The 16,000-nt window shown below is 44.3% G+C and overlaps 1 protein-coding gene across 1 annotated transcript in view; it reads left to right on the top strand.

Moving 5' to 3' along the window:
• Nucleotides 1-16,000, top strand: part of FER1L6 (fer-1 like family member 6) — a 174,826-nt gene that overhangs the window by 92,780 nt on the left and 66,046 nt on the right. The window contains exons 18-20 of the mRNA XM_029222558.1: nt 1,270-1,422; nt 8,931-9,108; nt 13,702-13,826. Coding sequence (XP_029078391.1) covers nt 1,270-1,422; nt 8,931-9,108; nt 13,702-13,826 — 456 coding nt within the window. The remainder of the gene's footprint in view (nt 1-1,269; nt 1,423-8,930; nt 9,109-13,701; nt 13,827-16,000) is intronic.

Genomic DNA, 16,000 nt, shown 5'->3' with positions numbered 1-16,000 from the left:
ATTCAGCCGAAATAAAAAGCACATACCTAAATAATAATAATAATAAAGCACACTCCTTAATAGGATCAAGAAAAGTCAAAATAAACATGGGATCTTTGATAGGTTTTTAACTGCAAGCAAATTGAAACTCATGTCCAGTAAAAGTTAAAACAGCTTCTCATTTTAAAGTTAATTGTAAGCAATATCTTCTGGTGACTACTAGAATGATCTAAAAAAAGTCCTCGTATTTGCTTCTGTTAAATACTAGATTTTGTGGCGGAAGTTTTCGGGGAGAGGTACAGATTTACTGCTTCTGTTGTCCTTGAAAGCTTTTTTTCCTGTTGCAAATTCATCATTCCCTGGAGGCATAACAAGCCGTGAGATAGTCACTTTGGAATGCAGGAATTTTAATAAGCACCCAGAAGGTTCAAACTAGGTCTGTGACTGACTGACCGTGTGGCCAGAAAACCTCCACAAGGATGTCTCTGTTTCCCTGTCAAGAGAGAAGGGATGCCTTCTTAGGGTACCAATTACACTAGAGGATTACGGGGTTAGAAAAAGTATCTGCTTCCAGTCCGAGAATGTCAAAGCCTAGTTTATGACAATATGCCTCCCTTTTGTTTTGGAAGCTATACTGGCTCAGCAATGTGCATTTCAAACACTCACAACATAATGGGCCTCTTGGCAGAGAATTCTGCAATTCTTACCTTGATTAGCTCAACTTTAAAGTCTAATTTTCTGTGCAATTGAGTGCAGTTTCTCCTGAATAAACACCTATAATGGAGCGAAAATACTTAGCAATTATATTTTAGGTATAAAATCCCTTGTAAAATTGTTTTTCCTTCCTTCAGAGCGGATGGAAAGACATCCAAAGACATTCATGGAATTTTGGTGTTTCATTTGAATGTTCTGGAAATGTTACCTGGCTCTTAGGAGGTCCAATGCTGGAAGCCAAATCATGATTACAAGATTGCAAAGAAAAAACCCATGGGAAGGTGGAACAAACGTTTGTTCTGCAGATGGAGAAAAATAGGCCACCAGAGATGCCAAGTCACGGGTCCGACTTGCATGTTGTCAAAGCATGATAAGCAGTTTGGCATATGGGGCTTCCGTGACCTAAGACTTTCTCAAAGAAGCCACGCTTAACTTGCTCGGTTGCACAGGTGTTTCAGTACCCAGAAAGTTTAAGTCACAGAACTTGTGCAGAAGGGGTGCTGGTGCAGGATAGGAGAACCCTGGGGGTGCTGTGTAAACACCCACCTCTCAAATCCATCCCCTCCTTCTCCACAGCCACAGCACACCATCCCTGACATCCTCATCTGGATGCTGAGCAACAGCAGGAGGGTGGCATATGCCCGCATTGCCGCCAAGGACTTGCTCTATTCCCCCATCAGGAAGCAGATGGGTCAACACTGCGGGAAGATCAAAACTCACTTCCTCAAAGTAAGTCTGTACTATTTTTTTTTTTTTTTTCTGATCAGACTCTTTTTATTGTCTTTTTTATGAATGGGTCCCAGATGGCAAGGGAAGAGCTGGCTCCTGGCTTCTAGGCCAATTTCTCAGGGAGCCCCATGCATCATTGCTGAGAGGGAAGAGACTCCTCCCTGCTCAGCCCTCATTCACCAAGGGGAGGGGCTCTTGCTCAGGCTCCTGGCCCAGGGACACGCCCTTCCCCATGGAATTTCTGGTATTTCACCAAAGGTCACAGTCTGTACTATTTTTGACTCAAGGATGGGAACCTCTGTTTTTCCTGGGTTGCACGGCATTCCTAATGTGTGTCCAGATCTCTGACTTGATGCTAAGACTTTCAAAAGTCTGAGGACAACTAGAACATCTTGCCCCCTCTTGATTCAAGGAGACCATCCTGGGGCTGAATATTTTCCAATAGCTATGTCACCAGAGACATATAAGGTGTTTTTTTAAAAATCTAGTGCAGATATCTTAAGGTTATTTTAATTTTTACTTCTTTGATTACTAAGAAGAATGAACATTTTTTCTATTAGTTTCCTTTCTGCTTTTCTCTTGAGTAATTTATCTGTGGCATCATTTTACACGAGTTCATCTATATTTTAAAAATAGACTTCAAAGAAAATTACAAGAGGAGAGGCTGCTCTTCCACAGAACTGCTAGTTCAGGATTCCTGGCGGCTTTACACTGTAAAGATATGATAGTCATCTTGGGTCCCTGCACCATTCATGAACACAGGCTCATAGGCACTATCTCTGGATAGATCCTACTGTCTTTAAATCAAGATTTGAGCCTTTCCTGGAGACCCTGGGTATTTTACCTCTACTACAAAGACATTTCTATCCCAGGAGAGAATTTGAGCAAACATGGAGAAAGACTGGTCCAAAAGCTTAACACTCACCAATGGCTGGCAACAAGAGTGTGTGATTTGACTGATTAACTTTCCCAACTCACAGTGGGCTGTCCTGCCAATCTGAGTTCTGATTATTTGCTACAACGTAATTATTCTTCCACTACCTTAGAAGGAGGATGAGAAGGGTCAAAACCATGCCATGTGAAGAATAGGTGAGGAGATGACAATGTTTAACTAGAAGAGAGATTTGACAGCATGATAGAGATTTTGTGTTCGTAGGGCTTCCACGTGGATGGTGGGATGATTGTGTGTGTGTGTGCGTGCGCACGTGTGTGTTTCCAGAGGCTAGAACTGGGCCCCACGAGAGACATTACAGGGAAATAGTTCCCTAAATGGAGGTCCACAATGTGTTCTTTCTCCCCTTGGTATGAATATGGCAGTGGGCAGCTGGATTAGACAGCCTCAAAGCGCATCCAATGGCTCGAGTCTACTGTTGATGTGATTGTTATGGGGGGCAGACAGAAGAGGCATTACAGGTACTGGTTTAATACTTGAGCTTTGAAATAAGGTGAATCTGGGTTGGAATTTGTATTCGTTTACTAGGGCTGTTGTAACAAAGTGCTACCGTGTGGCTTAAACCACAGAAGTTTATTATCTCCCAGTTTTGAAGGCTGGAAAGCTGACACAAAGGGATTGGTAGGGCCGTGCTCCCTCTGAAGGTGCTAGGGAAGCATCTCTTCTAGCTTCTGGTAGCTCCTTGGCTTGTGGGAGCATAACTCCAATCTTTATATCATGTTCTCCCTGTGTGCATGTCTCTTTTCCTATGATGTCCTTTTTATAAGAATCCTACTCCAGATTGAGCTCATGTTAACTCTGTCTGTAATGACCCTATTTCCAAATAAGGTCATATTCTAAGGTACTAGAGGTTGGGACTTCAACATATGCATTTGAGGGGAATACAGTTTTACCTATTAGTGAATTCCAGGGCTAATATTTAGGAGCTGTATGACTTGGGGAATGTTACGTAACATCTCTGTGTCTCCTGTTCTTCATCCTTCAAATAGGGATGTGATGTTGAGGATTAAGTGGGTAACTGCACGTAAAAGAACACAGAGTGTACGTCCGCCGGGGTCATCACGCAATAAATGTTGGCATTCAAACAAATGGAAATCCAACATCTAGGGGACATTTCTGGCATTGTGTGCCCCCTTCACATCCAGGGAAGTGTTTGTGGTTCTGTATGTTAGATGTTATGGAAAACCCCGAATGAACTTTTTGGCCAACCCAATATTTCCTGTCATACGTACAAAAGGATTTTTAAACCCACCTCTGTAAAACTGTAACTGAAAAAGAAAAACTCACCCTAGTTATTCACCACAAATATTTCTTCATCTTTTTCATTCCAAGGAATTCTGGGGTTGAAAGAAACACCTGTCTTAAAAATAGCAAATCATTTCAGAAAGCCCTGTGCTAAAAATAAGAGAAAACCAGCATAAAGTTATTCCTTCCTAAATATTTTGATGTATCCCAGAATTATTTAAAATTAGAACAGAGAACAACTGTCAACTAAAGCCAGAGAATAGACCTAACTGGGAATTCAGGACCTTTGCCCTGTGGCCTTGGCTTACTTCTTTATCTGGATTTTCCTTTTGTCATTGGGATTGCTTTGGGTGATAGCTTTGTAAATGCTGAACATGTTGTTGTCCTGACATGATGAAACATCTTGATAAGATGAAAACTATTTTCATTCCTGTTTTGATTTTTACCCCTGCTTTTTTTTTTTTCTTCCCATATCTCTCCCTCCCTCCCACCCTCCCTATCCCACCCCTCCAGGCGGTCACAAAGCACCGAGCTGATCTCCCTGTGCTATGCGGCTGCTTCCCACTAGCTATCTACCTTACGTTTGTTACCCCTGCTTTTAACTCCCTCCCGCCACCTCCCTTTAGGCCCTGTTTCTCTTCACTGAATTGGTGAATCTGAAAAAAGCAAGAGCTGCTTCAGGGAGACAAAGGATTCACCCACCTGCTGCTCACTCCGGTTTCTTAACTGGGAATTAGAAAGTGCAGTGAGACAAAGCACAGAATGTAAATCTCTCAGATCTCTAGATTTTTTCCAGAGTCGCCTCAAAGTTTGTTCCACAGAACAGCTGTCCTTTGAGTGGCGCCATAAACACCCCGTGTTCAAACACATTTAGAGGCTGCCGTTGTATCCCCCTCTTGGAGTTTCACAGTGCCCCTCAACCAGTAGAAAAGTCAATGTCCTGCAGTCAGGAATCATCGTTTACAACTCATGCTTGTCAACCTTATTCATCTAGAATAGCTATTTACAAATTTTAGGAAACTGCTGTGCCTGGGGGGCCCAGGTTGAGGGAATATTAATTAATCTAAAGGAAGCAAAACTGCCTCACCTGAAGTCACATGGCTAGGTAATAGTAAATCTGGAACGGCAGTCAGGTTTTCATGGTCCCTGTTTCATGATCTTTCTTTCTCTCTAATCTAAATATATTCATAATGTTACTAAAAATGCTGCAACAGAATTTGCTGAGCTCAGCCTAATCCACCATCCAGAAAAGCAGAATTCTCCCCCTTCAGTCTCAGAAAAGGACATTCATTCTAAAAGGAAACTCTCCCTGTGGGAGATGGATGCAGCGGCCCAACCTTCTTTGTTCTCGAGTCACCTCTCAGTGCTGAGTCCGCCACTCCTCAGTCTCGTTTCCACCTCTATCCTGGCTTCTGCTCCACAGCCCCGAGTCCAGACTCTTCCTCTCAGGCCTCCAGGTTTCCATCCAGCTTCCCTAGCATGCAGCAGGAAGTGGTAGCTGCAGACACCCTTCCAGGTCCTGCCTCCAAGTGAAGTCTCTACAAGGCAAACACACCTTTCTCACACTAATATTGATGGACCAACTTCAACACAGTTTGTGTGAATGACCACCTTTCTCTCCTTTTTCTGACTGGCCAAGATTTCCCTTCTTTTGTAAGACAGCTGGCATTTCACCAGGACCCCGGAGGGGAGGTGGGTGGGTTACAGGAGCGGCGAAGACTTTAGCGTTCTGTCTCGTGCAGTTTTTACACATTGGTGATCATACTTTTTTGATGCAATTTTGCATTCTTTAATTTTTTTTTTTTTTTTCTCTCTCTCTCTTTCCCTCCCTGCCCTGCCATGCTATTCTTAAAAGGCAAGAAGTTGCTCTGGTTGGTCAGGCTTCAGGAGCACATGAGAGAAAGGGGAGAGCGGGGGAGGGGAAGGCAGGGAAGACAGCTGAGGCTGGAAATGCACGTGAAGTGAAACGTGGGTTGTTGTTTCTGTGAGCACCTAGGAAGGTGATCAGTGATGGTGCGTGAGTTCCAACTTGGATTCCTAAGTGAGAGACTGCATTGTCTTGCAAACAATTTCAAGGTGTGTATTTTTAAAAAGATGTTTAAACGGCAAACTTTAGGCATGCAGCCATGGTCCTTGTATAACATTTTCACAAGATGTTAGCTGAGTTTTGGTTTCTAGCCATGAATTCACATATACAGGTTGTTTTCATAGCAGTAGAGATGAAGGACGTTTTGTGTTTTTGTTTTACTTTAAGAAGCAAAGGATATCGGACCTGCTTGGGGGCAACACAGCAGAGTTAAGAGTCTTGCTACTCAAACACTTAAAACTGTGGTCCATAGACCAGCAGGATAAGCACCAACAGGGAGAAATCTCAAATCCTACCCCACACCCGCTGAGTCAGAATTTATATTTTAACCAGATGCCCCAGCAGTTCACATGCACAGGTACACGTACCAGTGTATGAGGAGCTTGGGCCAAGAGGATGGGCTCTGGAGCCAGGTAGAGCAGGGTTGAGTCTTGGCTCTATCCCTGCCTGGCTTTGTGACATCGGACAATTGTCTTAACCTCTCTGAACCTCCACTTCTTCATCTTTAAAATACACATAATGAAAGAATTTATTTTACAGTCGTCATGAAGATGAATGATAACCTATTGCTTGTTAATAGTATGCAAGTAATAGGCCGTTCTGTGTGTAGGGAGGAACATTAGACCAGGGCCTGGGACAATGTAAGTGCTCAGCACATGTAAAATATTATTATTAGAAAAAGAAATAAATAATTCAACAAATATTTTCTGAGTGCTTCCTGAGTGCCAAGTACTATTTTAGGCACTGGGGACATCCCTGTGTATGACAGTCAAAAATCCTGCCTTTGTGAATTGATGTCCTCGGGATGTATACAGATGGCAGAGGGATTGCTTTTATTACAACAAAATAACCTTGGGCTCTCAATAGCTATTTGTTTGATTGAACAAGTGCTCAATGCATTTTAGCTACTTTCATTATTATTGTGGAAGTGATGAATTGAGGGTGTTTTGTCTTATTATAATTTTTAAAATGATGAGTTGCAGACTGGTTGTCTTTACTAACAGCAAAATGACCTTAGTTGTTTCTTTTTTTAAAATTTTTTGGAAGTATCACTTTTTTTTTTTTTGGCTGCATCGGGTCTTCGTTGCTGCGCGCGGGCTTTCTCTAGTTGTGGCGAGCTGGGGCTACTCTTCGTTGAGGTGCGTGGGCTTATCATTGCGGAGGCTTCTCTTGTTGTGGTGCACAGGCTCTAGGCGTGCGGGCTTCAGTAGTTGTGGCACGTGGGCTCAGTAGTTGTGGCTCACGGGCTTAGTTGCTCCGCAGCATGTGGGATCTTCCTGGACCAGGGCTCGAACCTGTGTCCCCTGCATTGTCAGGCGGATTCTTAACCACTGAACCAGCAGGGAAGCCCCCTTAGTTGTTTTTTTTTTGGTTTTTTTTTGGTTTTTTTTTGCGTTACGTGGGCCTCTCACTGTTGTGGCCTCTCCCGCTGCGGAGCACAGGCTCCGGACGCGCAGGCTCAGCGGCCATGGCTCACGGGGCCAGCCGCTCCGCGGCATGTGGGATCTTCCTGGACCGGGGCACGAACCCGCGTCCCCTGCATCGGCAGGTGGACTCTCAACCACTGCGCCACCAGGGAAGCCCCCCCTTAGTTGTTTTTTTAAAGCTGAATAAATAATGGCATCCTATTCCCTAAAGAATAAAATCTAAACTCCTCCGTATACTCAGCAGGATTCTGCAGCCTCATCTGTGTCATTCTCTGTTCCAGCTTTTTCTTTGCTGAAAGCTCTTAGCAAATCTGTCCCTGGCACCAAGTAAGCGCTCACTAAACGTCAGCCCTAATCACCACAGTTAGCTACTGCCTCTGTATCTCTGTTCAGGCACTTCCCTCCTCCTGGGATGCCTTCTCTAGGAGTCCAACTCCAAAGTACTTATCAAAGCCTACTGGAATATGTGAGTATTAAAGAAAGGATGGATATACCTGCTTCTCCTCTGGTCCTATGGCATCTTCTCTCTTACACTTGACCAAGTGAATGCAAGTCGGCCTCCCTGTCTAGATGTGAGCTCTTGGAAGGGAAGCCCAGGACTGTGTCATTGTGAGGCCCTTCTGGCCCCACTCCCTCAGCAAGGTCTGGTGGCACTTGGTAGTAGCTGCTGAACTGAGTTGCTCACAGTCCTCTTGGGGAACTCACAGAGCAAGACAGGAAGGCAGGCCAAGAACCAGGCACAGTTTGGGGTTCTGGGGCTTTCCACGGGTGCCTGGGAAATTGTCAGAGCAAGTGGTAGCCTCTCCCAGTGGGATTTTGTGATTCTCCATGGAAAAGAAGTGGTGCAGAAGAAAGGGGAATTGTGCATTGATGGGAAATCCTAGGAAACACTAAGAAGAGGCACTTAGAAGGGTCAACAAAATCTGGAGAGGTGGCCACTTTCCGAGCGAAAGCCTTGCCAGAAATCCTGCACCCAGCCAAGTCTGGGGCCTGAGGTTCCTTAGATGGGGGTGAGGAGTCCCCTAATCCTGGTGATGGAGAAATAAAGGAGCCGCTCTGCATTGAGTTGTGTCCTTCACATGTTGAGAACGCACGCACCCACACACCACACACACACTACTACACACATAAACACAAATTCAAACAAACGTAAATATAAATTCAAATCCGAGTACATTCAAAGGAGGGAAAGCAGGGTAGCAAGGGAATTTGAAACCACACTGCGTGAGGGAGGGGTGAAGGGATGAGAGGTGTCTAGCAGGAAGAAACAACATGGTAGGGCAGGTAGATGCCCTGAAGCCCACAGGGGCCTGACCTGTGGAAGAAGAATTCGAGTTCTTCTGAGCAGCAAAGAGGCAGAGGCTGTGGTTGGAACTCAAGGCAATTGGAAGTTCTGGGAAGGGGGATTTCAACTCAGTGTGGAGAGAAGCAGGCTGTGGGCGTTCAGAGTCCAGAGCCCACATCTGGTATCATCTCCCCTGGTTCGAGTCCTGGCTCCGTCACTTAAAAACTGAGTAATCTTAGGAACTTATTTAGCCTCTCTGAGCCTGAGTTTTCTCATCTATAAAACAGGGGTAATAACCATACCTACCTGTTAGGTTTAAATGATCACACAGGGCCTGTTTGAGCTCCTGGCCCCCTTAAACCTGGATCCTCCTCTAAAACTGTGCATCGTGGCAACTGGGGTCATTGGTCTCATTTTAATAGGAGCCCCAGGGAAGGACCTCTTTTCTCAGAGACTGAGGCCCACAATGGCTCCTACTAATGAGGGGGTCTCTTCCTTGTAACCTTTCCCCAGCTTCCTGGAAAACAGCCAGCTGGTTGGTCGATGCAAGCGAAAATTGACGTGTACATGTGGCTGGGCTCCACCAGACACTCTAGTGCCATTTTGAACAACTTACCAGCAGGCTATGAAGCAGAAATGTCCTCCAAAGGGGCTGGCATCAGTAAACCCCCAGCTAACCTGCTCTACAAAGGTATGATGCCCACTGGGCCAAGAGGGTCATAAGATGTCTCTGGTGGGCTTCTGAGGGGTGGCATTCACGAGCTGTTTGCATATTATTTTAGGATCAACTTATTTGCCTCGTTTTTTTTGCGGTACACGGGCCTCTCACTGCTGTGGCCTCTCCCATTGCGGAGCACAGGCTCTGGACGCGCAGGCTCAGCGGCCATGGCTTACGGGCCCAGCTGCTCCGCGGCATGGGGGATCCTCCCGGACCGGGGCTCGAACCTGTGTCCCCTGCATCGGCAGGCGGACTCTCAACCACTGCGCCACCAGGGAAGCCCCCTTATTTGCCTCTTTTAATACAGTTTCTAAGTTTTCTTTCTGACCTTCCAATGTCCCATCTAAAGAATAAAGTGAAGTTATTAAACATATCTGGAATAAATATTTATACTTTTCTGTTAATGGAGAGAATGCAATATGAGTTTCTTTGTTAACAGACTATATAGATTGAGTTTGCATTTAAAGCAAAAGATGTCTTTTTCAGCTTCCCTGGTGGTGCAGTGGTTAAGAATCCGCCTGCCAATGCAGGGGACACGGGTTCGATCCCTGGTCCGGGAAGATCCCACATGCCGCAGAGCAACTAAGCCCATGCGCCACAACTACTGAGCCTGTGCTCCAGAGCCCACGAGCCACAACTACTTAGCCCACGTGTCACAATTACTGAAGCCCGCGCGCCTAGAGCCTGTGCTCTGCAACAAGAGAAGCCACCACGATGAGAAGCCCATGCACCGCAACAAAGAGTAGCCCCCGCTCACCACAACTAGAGAAAGCCTGCATGCAGCAACGAAGACCCAATGCAGCCAAAAATAAATACAATTTTAAAAATAATAAAGCAAAAGATGTCTTTTAAAGAGACATCAGTAAGTTCTTGCGCTCATAGGACCTGTGGAATTAAAGCAGATTTCCTTTTACATGGCATTGGGGTTTTGACCCATAAACAGCAGCCATTTACATTTCCCAGTAATGACCCAGTAGAAACTGGTATCATTGGGGTCACTCATGTTTCTCTAGCTTGGTTCTTGGGTTGGCTACTTTTAGCAGTTCAGCATGGTTTATGTAATCCTCTCTTCTACGTAGGTATTTTCTATGAGTGTCATCATATTTACATTTCCATATAATTTTGAACTTTGTTCTAATCATTAATGCCTTACAGTTGCATTTTGCTTTCTGTTTCCAAATTGCTTCAATTTGCACAATCCTTGCTGCTGAATTGAGATAGGGTAGAACAGTTTTACCTTCACTTCAACTGAAGAGTTTTGAATTGAGCCAGTGTCTGAAACACTGGAGGACTGTCTACAAATCCAGGTTTCCCGTGTTGCACAAGGCTCCTCTGATGTTGACTGAACTTGACTGCCAGTGGAACCTAAATGGCTCAATACTTAGAGAAGACAGAGTTCTAGAGATATTTATCCAATGGTTCAGCTCGTGGTTTCCATGCCCAATATCAATGCGTAAGAGCAAGGAAAACTCAGCTCTTTTTGAAAAATGCACAACCCCTACCATATGCCAAGCATTGTGTCATACACTTTACACATAGGATTTGATTTATTTCTCACACCAACCTTGGGTGGTTTCTTCATTCTACAGGTGGAGAAAGGATGTATTGGAAGTGTGTAGAAATTGCCCAAGATCACACAGCTAGTAAATGATGGAACAAACTGTCTCCAAACTCTTCTTTATTTCCACTGCTTTCCATCCTGTCTTTAGAGTTTTCATCTTTGGGTGAAAACACCCACATCAAGTTACCTTTTTATTTCTATAGACACTACCTCTAGAGACCCAAGGTACCTGGACATATTTGCTGTCCCAGCTACTAACGATTCAGAGGAGAGGAAAGGCTTTTTCCAAAGCTTTCTGACCCTCTGCAGCATGTTCTTTTCATGGAATGACCTAATAAACTTGCTCGGCTGTGCCCTGACATTAATGGCTTTGGCTGCCTTCCACACCTCCTGGAGAATTTCCTTTCTTCGTTCATTTTATGCTTCAGAACATATCCATTCAACCAATAATTAGTTTGCACCTGCATATGGAAGGTACGGTGGGAAAACTAGTGGGGAACGAGGAGTGGTGGGAGAGGTGATCCTGGCCCTCCAATGGGGGCAATCAGACATGTCTCTAATAACCACACGTGGAAAGTGAGCCGCAGCACAGAGATGGGCCAAAGTATGGGAGCAAAGAGGAAGCTGGCTTTACTAGTCTAAGGAACAGAGCTGGTAAGACTCAAGGTTTCATAAAAACAAAAACCTAGACCAAGTCAATGGCGACCCCTGGAGGTGTGCAGTGTCCTGCCTATGTGGTTGTATTGGGAGCTCTGCTAAAATTCTGGGGTGACTCACTTCAGGGACACCTTGTGGATGATCTCAGGGAATGAGCTATTCTCAAGTTCACTCCCAGCTGAGAAATTTGCCCACTTATGTAGCATGTTAAGGAATGCTTAGAGAGCGTGGGCTCTCTTGACATACCCTGGTCAGGAAATTCCTCTACCCTCTGCTGAATGTTCCTTTGTTAACTGTCACCCTTTTAAGGAGCTCTCTTGGGTAAGAGGGTAAAAGGGAAAAACACTTTTAACAGTTTTTGTTAAGGTAATTATCTCCCTTTATTCTACATGATATGTTTATATCACTATTTCTTGATTTTACATTTAACACATAGCTACTCATTGTGAAAGATGAGGATTTACCTCTGTAACTTATCCAAGCTTTTATCTCCTTGTTCCAATTTTAAATAGATACTTCTGTTGCTTAGTGTTTTTCTTGATTCAATGCAATCTCAATTAAAATCCCAGCAAGTTGTTTTGTGGATATCGACAAACTGATTCTAAAGTTCATGTGGAGAGGCAGAAACCTGGAAGAGTCAACACAATATTAAGAAGAACAAAGTTGGAAGACTGACACTACCTAACATCACGACTTACTATAAAAGCTACAGTCATCAAGACACTGCAGTATTAGCAAAAGAATAGACAAATAGGTCAGTGGAACACAATAGAGAGCCCAGAAATAAACCTACATAAATATATTCAGTTGATCTTTGACAAACAAGTGAAGGCAATACAATGGAGCAAGCATAGTCTTTTCAACAAATGGTGCTGGAACAACTGGACACCCACATGCAAAAATATAAATCTAGACATCAAACTTATGACCTTTGCAAAAGTTAACTCAAAATGGATCATAAACCTAAATACAAAATGCAAAACTATAAGACTCCTAGAAGATAATATAGGAGAAAACCAAGATGATTTTAAGTATGGCAATGATTTTTTAGATACAACACCAAAGGCATGATCCATGAACGAAATAATTTTTTTTAAAAGAGGGTAAAAGGGAAAAAATGAATATAAAAAGCAAGAGGGGCCAGGCAAGGGCAAAGGATCATAAAGTCCATGAAACAAGGCATGTGATTAACTCAACTCTTCTTTGGGGTTCCCCCACTGAACCCTGGTCTGCCCCACCTGCAGCCCTGTCTCTGCCTCCCATCCCGTCAACCAGGTGTGCTCACTCCTGCCTTTAACCTCCCATGCCCTCTGCCTGTATCTCCTGCAGGACACTTAGCTCTGGCTCCTGTCACTGGGATTGGGGCACTTGCTTATCTTCTGCCCTGTCCCTGGAGCTCCCCAAGGTCAGGGGCTGTCTTAGCTGCTTCAGAATCCTCAGAGGCCAGAACTGTGCCTGGTATACTGTAGGTGCTCAAAATGACATTGGCTGGCTGAATGGCAGAATGGATGGATGGATGACTCAAGACTTTACTGAGTTTATGGAAGCAAAAATGAAGAAATGTCCCCCTTATACACACACACCATTGGAAACAGGAGGTTTTACTAAGAGGTGAAATGTGGTATTTTTAAATTTTTTATTGAAGTATCATTGACTTACAATATGATATCATTTTCAGGTGTACAGCACAGTGATTCAGTATTTTTGCAGATCATACTCCATTATAAGTTATTACAAAATAATGGCTATAATTCCTTGTGCTGTACAATATATCCTGCCTGTTGCTTATCTATTTCATACATAGTAGTCTGTATCCGTTCATCACATACCCCTAATTTATCCCTCCCCCCACCCCTCTCCCCTTTGGTAGCCACAAGTTTGTTTTCTATGTCTGTGAGTCTGTTGCCGTTTTGCATATAGATTTTAAAAATGTGGTATTTTAGGAAGAGATTTGGATTTTGGAATCTGACGGAAATGAAATCCAGGCTCTGGAATTAGTTAGCTCTGAAAACTTGGAAATGTATTTTAGCCTTTTTATGAACCATTTCCCTCATCTATAAAATGAAGATAATGATATATATTTCACGGGGTTGTTTTGTTATGAAGATTAAATCCCACAATGTGGTGAATGCACCAAGGAGAATGCCTGGCTCCAAAGTACCCATGAACATGACCTCTTCCCCCATCTTCCCTGTGTCCAGTTTGGTCTAAGAGGCCTTCAGTGCCTGTGGTCTCCTTTGTCTGTCTCCGGAAACACCCACAGGTGAGCATCACACACAGACACCCACTCGCACTCACTGTTCCTCAGAAGCCTGCTAATGCCACCCCTTCCCGTTATTTGTCCACAGACCGGCATGTCTTCCAGCTGAGAGCTCACATGTACCAAGCCCGGGGCCTCATCGCAGCTGACAGCAACGGACTTTCAGACCCTTTTGCCAAGGTCACATTCCTTTCCCACTGCCAGACCACGAAGGTAACCAGGGGAGCCCACTTGCTTTCTCCCCGCAGCCCACAGCCGAGCCACAGCAGAACCCCAGGAAAGAAAAAAACCGGGGCACGTTGCAAATACTTGTGTCTCTGGGTGTGTAGGTGTTTCAGTGTTTCAGACTCAAAAGCATGGGCACAAGGCAGCCAGACATTGGGAAGGTCTACTGATCCAATGTGATCTGTTGTCGTGAAGCCAAGAGGGCAAGTAACAGAGTTGAAGGAAGGGAGGGAGGAAAAGAGGGGTGAGGGAGAATGGGATCTGGCACCCAGAGCACCTGCTGGAGTGATGGGCACAATGCCAAGCTCAGTGGGATGCACAAACAGCTCAGACAACTTGCATGAGGCTTCTGGTGCAGTCTTTGCTGAGGGGTCTTGGTGGGGAGGAAAGCTTTCCTGCTCTGCAGTCAGGAAGCCCTAGACTTTGTACTTCTAGCTGGGGGACTCTGCACACTTTTAACACCTGTGTGATTCAGTGTCTCTCTCTGGAAAACACTACTTCCAGACAGACGCTGTGAGGATTAAAGGAGACGGATCTATACCTGTTTCCTTGGCTTTCTCCCTTTCCTGTACACTGAGTGCGGACATGTGAAAAGGGGCCCTAATGAGCGCATATCCAATAGGCTGCTTTTCTCATTAGATCGTATTCTCTAAGGATTTACTCTGTTCTCTGAGGATTCACTGTTCTGAGGGAGGGAAGCTCCTTAAAGGATTTGCCCACCTCTGGGAGTTAGGACAGAATTAAGACACAAAGAGACCTGACCTCACGTTCTACCTCATCTACTCTCTAGCTGCCTTTACTCACTAAACCTCAGTTTGTCTTCTTAAAATAGGGCTGTTGAGAAGAAGCAAAAAGTTAAGTGTACAAAGAGATTGATGAGTAGTGGCCATTACATTGGCTGATGTTAAGAAGGCTGACATTTCTCCCCAAAGTGAGGCCGTGATGGTGTTTTGATTGATGACACTCAGGTTGAGAGCATAACGTGAGCTAGCATCTTGTCAATTTCACCAGCACGCGTGGAGCACTTGCTCTGTGCCAGGTCCCATGCTGGGCTCAGGGGAGCTGGGGGACCAGACTCTGCTTTTTTTTTTTTTTTAATAGAACTTTACTGGAGTATAATTGCTTCACAATACCATGTTAGTTTCTGTTGCACAACAAAGTGAATCAGCCATATGCATACATATGTCCCCTCCCTCTTGAGCCTCCCTCCCACCCTCCCTATCCCATCCGTCTAGGTCATCGCAAAGCACCAAGCTGATCTCCCTGTGCTGTGCGGCTGCTTCCCACCAGCCAACTATTTTACATTCGGTAGTGTATATATGTCGATGCTACTCTCACTTCGCCCCAGCTTTGCCCTCCCACCCCATGTCATCAAGTTCATTCTCTATGTCTTCCTCTTTATTCCTGCCCTGAAACTAGGTTCATCAGTACCATTTTTGTTTTTTTTAGATTCCATATATATGTGTTAGCATACGGTATTTGTTTTTCTTTTTCTGACTTAACTTCACTCTGTATGACAGACTCTAGGTCCGTCCACTTCACTACAAATAACTCAGTTTCGTTTCTTTTTATGGATGAGTAATGTTCCATTGTATAAATGTGCCACATCTTCTTTATCCATTCATCTGTCAGTGGACATTTAGGTTGGTTCCATGTCCTGGTTATTGTAAATAGAGCTGCAGTGAACATTGTGGTGCATGTCTCTTTATGGTTTTCTCAGGGTATATGCCCAGTAGTGGGATTGCTGGGTCATATGGTAGTTCTATTTTCAGTTTTTTAAGGAACTTCCATACTGTTCTCCATAGTGGCTGTATCAATTTACATTCCCACCAACAGTGCAGGAGGGTTCCATTTTCACCACATCCTTTCCAGCACTTATTGTTTCTAGCTTTTTTGATAATGGCCATTCTGACTGGTGTGAAGTGATACCTCACTGTAGTTTTGATTTGCATTTCTCTAATAATTAGTGATGTTGAGCAGCTTCTCATGTGCCTCTTGGCCATCTGTATGTCTTCCTTGGTGAAATCTCTATTTAGGTCTTCCACCCATTTTTTAACTGGACTGTTTGGTTTTTTGATATTGAGATCCATGGGTTGTTTGTATATCTTGGAGATTAATCCTTTGTCTGTTTCATTTGCAAATATTTTCTCCCATTCTGAGGG

This window comes from Monodon monoceros, unplaced genomic scaffold (assembly GCF_005190385.1).
Source record: "Monodon monoceros isolate NGI ecotype Baffin Bay Population unplaced genomic scaffold, NGI_Narwhal_1 Super_Scaffold_14, whole genome shotgun sequence".
NCBI lineage: Eukaryota > Metazoa > Chordata > Mammalia > Artiodactyla > Monodontidae > Monodon > Monodon monoceros.
This window is presented reverse-complemented; position numbering and strand designations above follow the sequence as displayed.